The 9032-nt window shown below is 38.5% G+C and overlaps 1 protein-coding gene across 3 annotated transcripts in view; it reads right to left on the bottom strand.

Annotated features, from left to right (window-relative positions):
* Positions 1-3173: 3173 nt before the first annotated feature.
* The window catches only part of NALCN (sodium leak channel, non-selective), a 224441-nt gene continuing 218582 nt past the window's right edge, over positions 3174-9032 (bottom strand). For all 3 annotated transcript variants that reach the window (XM_064712115.1, XM_064712124.1, XM_064712131.1), the window contains 3 exons: positions 7436-7585; positions 6659-6776; positions 3174-5379 (listed from right to left, as the gene is read on the bottom strand). In XM_064712115.1, coding sequence (XP_064568185.1) covers positions 5186-5379; positions 6659-6776; positions 7436-7585 — 462 coding nt within the window. In that variant the 3' untranslated portion in view covers positions 3174-5185. The remainder of the gene's footprint in view (positions 5380-6658; positions 6777-7435; positions 7586-9032) is intronic.

Below are 9032 nucleotides of genomic sequence, written 5' to 3'. Positions count from 1 at the left end.
TTAATTAGAGAGTGAAACACAGGGTTGAGGATTTCTGTACAGGGGGGTTTAGAGAAGTAAGATGGAGGAATTGGGGTGTGTCCTGTCCTTCTTCTTCTTCTTCTTCTTCTCCTCCATCTTCTGTGGTGATGGTGGCACTTTGGGATTGGTCATTACTAAAAGTGCACTGGTCAATGAGGGTGAAAGGTATTGGGGAAAAATGATAAATATTGTATACGTAACTTTGGGTATAAAGATAGGTGACCGCCCGGAGGGCAGGAGAGTGTGCTCATGGCTGGCTGCTGAGCAGACCTCTGTCGGGCCGAGAGAAAATCTTTTAGATAAACAATTAATAAACACCGAGACCGAGAAAAGAACTGAAGCCTCTTCTCGTCCTTTGAAACGCGGGCTGCCCCAAGGCCACCCCGGGCCTTTCCAGGCCACCCAAACAGCCGAAAATCAGACACTTTGATTGGTCAGAACAACCAAGAAGTTTATCTTTACATAGAAGCAGAGATTTATTTATTTTTAAATAACTGCTAAAATAAAAAAGGGACCCCCCCCCCCCCCCCCAAAACTAAAACCCAATGCCCAGGTAACTACTTTGTCTTTTCTTTTTTCCTTTTTTCTTTCCCTTTTTCCTTTTCTTTATTTTTCTTTCTTTTTTATTTCTTTTTTCTCTTTAATTTCTCCCTCTTTTTAAATGTGAAGTGATCAGATTCCCCAGGCTGTATGTATTTAGAAAATCTGAGAGAAGTTACTTGATCTGTAGAACATGTAGTTCTATAGAATAGGTGTTGAGAGAAAAAAAAGCAATACTTACTGCCCTTATAAACTGGCATCGTATACATTACAGTGAAATCATAACTGTTGAATCCCTCATTTCTTGGGAGGACATGCTGAGAATGGAGAATATGCATAGACACTGTCCACCCTACATGAGATTGGACAGCAAAACATAAAAGGAAACCAGAAAACGAGGCATGAGAGAGAATGTAGCACCCAGCTTCTCTGCCAATGAACTCACCAACCAACTCTCTTCCACCTTTGGGGGAAGATGTACTTACCAACAGCAATCCCACTGGAGTGACTTCCAACATGTGGAGGACCCAGTCAGAATCTGACTGCCCGTCTGTAAGATACACTGATATCTGCTGGTGTAAATCAGTTGGTTTCCAACCTCAGCAAAATAAAGTAACTCCCATTGAGACACTGGAGGCTTGTGCCACTTTTGGTTGATGCCCAAATTCAGAAAGAAGAAAAGGCTGATGCCAACAGCTCTTCAGGTTGATGGATAATGTTTGGGGGTTTCTTCTCCCTTCTCTACAAGTACTAAAGAAATTTCTTTTCCAGTTTCCAGTAGGACACCTATGTATGAAACACACTTTTGTAGGTGCTCAGGTAATTCACCCAAATTCCCAAGGGCAGATGTGCAAGTCAGGTAAAAATATGAAACCAGTAAGGGTACTGAAATAAGCATCTGAGACAGGAACCTGTGGAAGGGGGATAAAGTGCCACTGCCCATACACTTAGCTCACTGATGGGTTAATAACTTCATGCTTAGAGGGTCTTCATTGAGAACAATGGGCAACAGCTGCTAATGGGGTCTGACACCAGCGCCCTTGGGATGAAGAGGAAGGTTAATTGAATTCTAGTGAGGCTCCCTTTGTGTTTCAGAGCAATTGAACAAACCAGGGCAGCCAACTTCCCAGCACCAGCCTATGCTTTGTGGCAAGCTCATCTGTGGTGTGACTAAATTGCCTTCAATAGCAGGAATGAATTCAGCCTCTGAAAGCCAGATTCAGGGAGACTGAGATAATCCTATTGGAAATTTTGATTGACAACTCAGGCCAGTGTTTGTTTTCAGATGTGGAAGTATTGCAGAAGGAATGGGCACTTTGGATGGGAGGTTGCTTGCTGCTCCTCCAAATGCACTGTTACAACAGTGCAAACTCTGCTACTTCAGTTACTCATGGAACTCCAATCTGCATGGACATGTTGTGAATAAAAGAAGAGAACAAAACAGATTATTCTTACAAAGTTATTCACTTGCTCTTGGCATTTAATCTTCTTTGGCTTCTCAGAAGCTGTGATACTGGTCTCTGAATGCAGACAATTCTGAATGTAATGTTATTTTGAAGATGTTTAAGCCTGATTGCTCCACATTAGTTAAAACAAAGATGGTATTTTCAGGCTGTAAATGCATACTTTATGTTTTCAGTTCTTAATTCAGTTGGATGTCTTCCAAAAGCAGGTGGTTTCAGGTTATTAGTTCCTTCATTAAAAAAGTGATTGTCTGAAATCTGACCTGACTTTGGAATGATATTGACATACATCTTTGCTGCGTGTTCTCAGACTTCCCACAAGCAGGTTTTTATTTGAGCACTGACAATATGCACTACTCTTTTTGTCCAACAAAGCCATGAACACTTTTGTAACTTGCTTCCTATGAAACAGATCTTTCTTATTGGATGAAAAGAAGTCTAAACAACTTCCTTTTTTCATTTGTATAGGGTGACTCTGCAGGTAGTAATATTCCCTGAACAATTTTTTGTTTACCTTTGCTTAGGATCTATTCCTAAGGCTTTTCTCTAAGGCTGTCTGGACTCTGACTTCCTGACACACTGTTTCCTTTTTGTGTCCCTCCATTGTTGGTGCAATCTCTTTGAACTCCAGTCATTCTTCAGCTCTCTTCTCTGCTTTTCACCTTCATGCACAAATGTGCATTGGTTTCTCTGCTGCAGAGTATGACCCTCTTTAGTTATGTTGGCACTGCTGTGCAAGGGAGGTTTTTACCTTTAACTGGTTGCTTGCGTGACTGTGTATATATTATTTTAATACCTTCATAACTTCATTCCACTTCCTATATTTGCAAAAGTAAAATGGTGCATGCACCCTCACACACACATACACACACATATCCAGGCTCTGAAGCAAAGAAAAAGTGGGTTAAATAAAAATACATAATGAACAGTCCTATTTAGAGCTATCTTTTGACAGAGACCCCTTGTGGTAGTACTGATGAGGTCAGTTGCTGGAGTGAAAAAACCAAAGCCCCTCACTTGCAAGAGTTTGAAAGCACCTCTACATAATCCTGTACAAACCACAGAGGTTGTTACTATGCAGCATTATCATGGATGAGCCACATACAGCCAATGCAGTTACAACGAAAACCAGAGGGAGGAATATTGCTTAAAGCAACTCACTTTTATTGACAGTGTACTGTAAGTCAAGGAAAAAATGTTTGCCCGATTTTTTAAAAAGAAGGCTTGCAGCAAGAATGATCTGCAGTTCAATGTATTATTGAACTGTCAGAAATACTCTCTTTTATAAATCCAATATTTGTCTTCCTGTTATATATACAAAAACTCAAACAAGCACAAAACAGAACAAAGTAATGGATTTGCATATGAAGTTTTGTTGATGGTTCATGATCTATTAAACAAGAGAATGCACATATTCTTTTACCACAGAGTTACAGTTGACTAGATTTAAACTTAAATATATTTCAAAACACATAAACCCCCCACAAAATACAGATAAGTTCAATACCATTATTCTAGGAAAAAAAAATCTAAACAATGTCCAACCATACAATGGGAAAATACACTGACAGATGCCAAGAAAGCTGTATTTCATAGTCAAAACTAATTTTGCATTTTTGGTGAAGGCATCTGTGTGTTTTCACTGTTATATTCTGACCATTTTAGATTAATATCTTGGCCAGAAAAATTTGCAAAATACTGGCTTTTGTCTGTTTTTGAAAGGATATATTTTTGAAGTGGTTATGTAGATAAACTGTGAGCCTCTTACAAGATCTCACATCAGGCCATGTTAGAGCAAACTATCATTTCCATAGGAAACAATGGTAACAGAAAGGTCCCAGCTCTGCTATAAACCTAGTCAGGGGCCAAGCAACAAAATCTGCAATCTCTTAGGTCTTCCCTGAGGGAAGGGCACAATTTTACCCTACATTTTTTGGCAGCCTTAGATTTGGGAACTAGCGAACATGGTTGTGTTTTGTGGCTCTCCTTCTTTGCCTCCATATCTGTACAGCATTGGCCTTTCACTGGAAAAGCTTTTATGAAAGGAGAGCTGCTTTTCACTGGCAATAACGTAGCACTGCTGGTGCCTCGTAAAACAAGTGAAGGCCAACATGCCAAACATGATGTGCTGGGATAAAAGGGACAAAGGTACTCAGCCACAGCACAGTGCCCTGCCTCACCTTTGCAGGCCTGCAGCATGAGCAGTAACATGGGTAAGTAAAATTCTACCTATGCAGTCAAAACTGGATGTATTTTTAAAGACATACAATATTACTTTGTAATTAGAATCGCCAACATGCTAATTTTTGTCACAGACAAGAAGAAATCCTTAGGAGTACACAAGAAAAATGGGACCCAATTAAAAGAAGAATAATGACACTACACATATATGTAACCAGTATATGCTGAAAATGAAGCATAAACCCATGTTTTACATGTGAAAATCTTCTGCTGGATGCCTAAATGCACAGTTTCTCATGTATTTTTTTCCTTCCCCCCCACCCCATTTTCTCTATGAAAATCAAGCTCTTTGCATAATTAACCAAACCTCAAAGATATTTACATTTTAAAAGCCAATTCTTCACCTTCTATTTTTAAAATAAGTAATCCTGTATCTTGCATATTTTAAAAAAAGGTCCAGTGAAAGCTTAGAATTGTAATTCAGTATCTGTACTTAGTAAAAATACTTCCCTTGAACATGAAGTCAGTGCTGACCTCTTCAGGTCATTTGTGAATAATAAAATTTTTCTAAATAAATGTTACTAAGTAAGGAAAACAAAATGAGAAGAAATACATTACCCCTGTATTGTAAAGTGTTGCCACTTTAAAGTATGGTAAAGGTTGAAGGAAAGCGCAGAGGTGTGTATATGAAATTTTTACTATGATTTTACAGGACACATGACACCTTTCAATGCTCTGTCTGCTAAAGGCATTATAGTCTTTCTGGCTTTGTTAGTACTGCTATAGTATACAAGTTTCTTAGAGTACAGTTAGTACCTACAGAAGTCAGTTCTAACACAGAAGTGTGGGCTACACTTCATATGGCAGGAGGATAAGCGTAAGAGAAAATTTATGACATTGATTTTAAAGAAATCATACATCACAGCATCTTTAATTCAGCATAGAAAATTAGATTGTGACTGAAATTACTTAAATGCTTCTCAGATATCAAGAAGATCCTCTCCACTCTCATCACTCTCCACAGTTAATTGTCTTGTCCACCATTTCTTGACTTCTGATCCACAGGAAGCAGCATCAGACATAGGATTCATTTTGCATGCAACAGATTTCATAGTTGAACGTCCACCAAAACGGAGGTTGACTGAGGACACTGAATGGCTTATTGGTTTGGGGGCTAGGAAATTAAACAGAAAGTTCAGAAAGTTCTGTATTAGAGATCTGCTTCTTGAACATTTTTGCTTAGAATTCAGGTATAGATATCTAGCTGATGTCTAGCTGATATCTATCTAGCTAGGGCACGTTTAAACTGATTTAGTTCAGAGAGGGTAGGGCTTTGTTCTAATTTGTTTGTTTGTTTTCCCAGCTCCAGATGTTCACACTGCTCCCACTAATCTGCTGGCAGAGCAGTTTAACTGAGCAGTACCTCATTTCCTTCTGCTGCGATAACTGATGCAAAAGATCTCTTCTTATCCAGCTAATTGCAACCTAAATGATTTAGGCAGTACTTACATGAGCTAACCTGCTGGCAAAACAGTGAAAGTAGTAAATGTGAAGAAGGGGGGGTGGGGAGGTGCTTTTAGGATTGGCAGCTACATCTAGAAAGTGATACTTTACAATGGCCTAGGGGGTGAAACAGGTACAGGTTGCTGGTATGGCACATGTCTAAGTATATAAGCCCCAAAACTGATCTTAATTATGCTATTCATGATCTTAAATACCTGTCTTTGCTGGACTGGAGGCTGACTACTTATAATATTGGGCATGGAAATGACCCTCTTTTTTACAACTATCCACTGAGGAATGTTCAAAACTCACACAGAACAGATCAGTTCTAAGAAAGGAAATCCTTAGCAATTCATTTTTTTAAGATTCCTCACTTGTAAAACCTATGCAGTTGACTACAAGAGAAAGACTCCTCCTTAGCATGTTTCCTCTCACTCTTTCTCTCTTTTCCAACAAAATGTTGATCTTTGCTGCTCAGTGATATTTAAATGAAGTCATGGATTGAAAGCTTTCTATTAAACTATCCTGCTTCTTGGACAAGTACACTGGCAACAAAAATAGGGTCAATGGTAGTCCACAGAACAGCATTACTGTCACTCCTGCTTCCACTTAGATATGATCAGGGTCTGAACAGTGGCAGCCTTTGAGGGCAGCACTCTGATTCAGAATAGGACTGACTGATGTAAAAGGTCCTGAGCCAATGTATGAAAAAGTAAAAAATGTAACCACTTCACAGGGCAATGCTTGAGCCCATCCTCCAAACTTTCTGAATTGTGAAGAAAGGAAGAAACTGCTTTACTCCAACAGGCATGAGGACAGGAAAGCCCTGATGTGGGTGCAAGCAGCAGCCAGGAGGGAAAATTGTGAATCATGAAGCCTTTCTTGGCCTTGTTATTGCACAACAGGAATTTTGCATGTGGGGACCTTACTGATAAACCTTTTTCACTTACCTGATGGCAAGCGCCATTGTCCAAATTTCCGCTGAGGTTTCCCAGCATCTCCAGCATCTTGTCTATAGCCACCTCTGTCAGAAAGTGTCGGGCTGAGGAGCTGCTGCTGGCTACTTGTCTGGACAGAGAAAAAGGAATCTCAGTTATAGCTCCCCTAGGTAACCCTAGGAAGGGGTACCTTTCTATTCTGTTTCAAGCTTTATTAATGAATACAAACAAAACATATTGTCATTGGTTAGAGCAGCATGCTTTCTGCTCTTTAATACCTCGGAAAACTACTACTAACACACAAAAGCAGAAAGGTCATGTGGGCTCCCAAAGGCATTTGTCCTGTTGAAGGGTATGAAATTATTCTCAGCCTACTACAATCATTGTGGAAAGCCCTTATGTTGTACCTTCTATATCTCCTATTCTGCTCAGAGGTCCCAGCATGCCCAGTGTTCTCCCTCTCAGTGTAAACACTACTTCAGAATGCCTGAACGGGAAAGCTTCACATCTCTAAGCCTGCACACAGCTCATGCAAGAGCTGAAAGCTGGGGCTGACAGAGTTGTACAGCTGAGTTTGCCCTTTATGATAGCTAGACAGCTAAATATGTTGGGGAATTTCTGCCTTAGAACATCTTGCCTTAGAGCATCTGATGGCAAAGACTGAAACAAAACAAAGTATTATTTTTTAATTTTTTTTCAGTTAAAATGATGTTTAAAAAAGAACAAATAAGAAATATGGAAGTTTTGTGAATTTATTATGAGTAGTTGATAGTTTTCTGGATAACATACCTCTGGCTGTGCACTGTTATCTTGATTAAGAGCATTCATATCTTCACTTGGCTGTGTTGTCTCAATGCTGGGAGGATTCAGAAACCGGCTCAGCTCCTGCTGTTGGCTCTCTCGCAGGCTGTGGATAATGCTGCACGACTGCTGCTGTTTCTATCAAGGTACAGTATGGGATGAAGAAAATGTTCTGATTGGTCTGTCACACCAAAGTGTTTGATTTTTTAAAAAAAAGTATTCCAAATATTTAGCTGAACAGTGAGCACAAGCTGCCAATTCCAGGTGCATCAATAAAGATCCATGTATTAGACGTTGCTATTTAAATAAAGTGAATTCTAGCATATTTCTAACCTTTAGGGAATAGAGGATGAAATTTATGAACTACATTAAGGGGAAGGCACATTGCTCAATCCTTGATTTTAAACCTTTAAACACATACAAAGAGTTTAAACACATACAAAGTTTTGAATTTATCATTTAAAAGTTCTTGCAAAGAAAAAGAAACCAGGAAATTGATAGAGATTCACATGGAATTACATAGATTCATAGGGAATTACATGAATGCAATGAAAAAATTCTGATTTCTTTCATGGGCTTTGGAGAGGGCTGTCAATAAAACTGAATAAAACAGTAGTGAAAACCTTGGGACTAAGTATAGATTTACAGTACAAATAGGAAAACAAACCTACTACCATTACAATTTTACAATCTAATTTTCTTTTAAATTAAAATAAACAGCACTTAGGAAGGGTTTCACTTTCCTGGGTAATTTTTACATGATCCCTCTAGGGAGACTTAGAGAATAACAAGAGAATTTCAAAATATATCTTAACTTCCATAATTACATTCAGTTTATAAAAGGTTCATAGAATGTGAAATGATCTGAACCATATTATTAGAGTGAAATGAATAGCATATTTACTTTATCATAGTGTAGTTCGGTATCATAATGAAATGAACAGCAGAGTTGAACAAACCCAGAAGTGAGAGCTGAGATTAAATTTACTGCCATTATTATCACAGAGATAAAATCAAAATGAAGCTATGTATCATCGAACCCTGATGTTTCAGCTGGAATGTACATCATATTCAAAACATCCAGCTAAGTATTTGTATAAATTTACAAACAGAAGACAGATGCCATGATGACAAATCACTATGGAAAATCTTCTATCACAAGAAGTAATTTTTTATAAAACAAAAAATATATGTGTCAAAACCTGGAGTCAGACTCATACTAGCTGAAAAATCAGTCATCAATGTAACCATGTTGTGACTTGGTCCATACACCTGCTTTCCATGTAGACATTGCTCATGTGCACACACAGTAACTGTAATGGCTCACTCAAATGATTTATCTTAATACAGGCTCCATCTGGATTGTCATCTACAGGTTTCTCATCTGCCAGCAGAGGCAAGGAAATTATACAATTACATTATGTGAGGAAGGATTAGGCCTATAAAATTCGATCTAATTTTTTTTTTCTTAATTCCTTTGACTTTGGTCTCTGCATATGCACCTTCCTGTATTCAAGACAGATAAAGTTTGGAAAGGAATATAGTTTTTGCCTTCAAAAGATGCTTATTTTTGTAGCACTGTAGA

Source organism: Zonotrichia leucophrys, chromosome 1, assembly GCF_028769735.1.
Source record: "Zonotrichia leucophrys gambelii isolate GWCS_2022_RI chromosome 1, RI_Zleu_2.0, whole genome shotgun sequence".
Lineage (NCBI taxonomy): Eukaryota > Metazoa > Chordata > Aves > Passeriformes > Passerellidae > Zonotrichia > Zonotrichia leucophrys.
The sequence above is the reverse complement of the archived record's forward strand: the minus strand, read 5'-3'. Positions and strand labels throughout refer to the sequence as shown.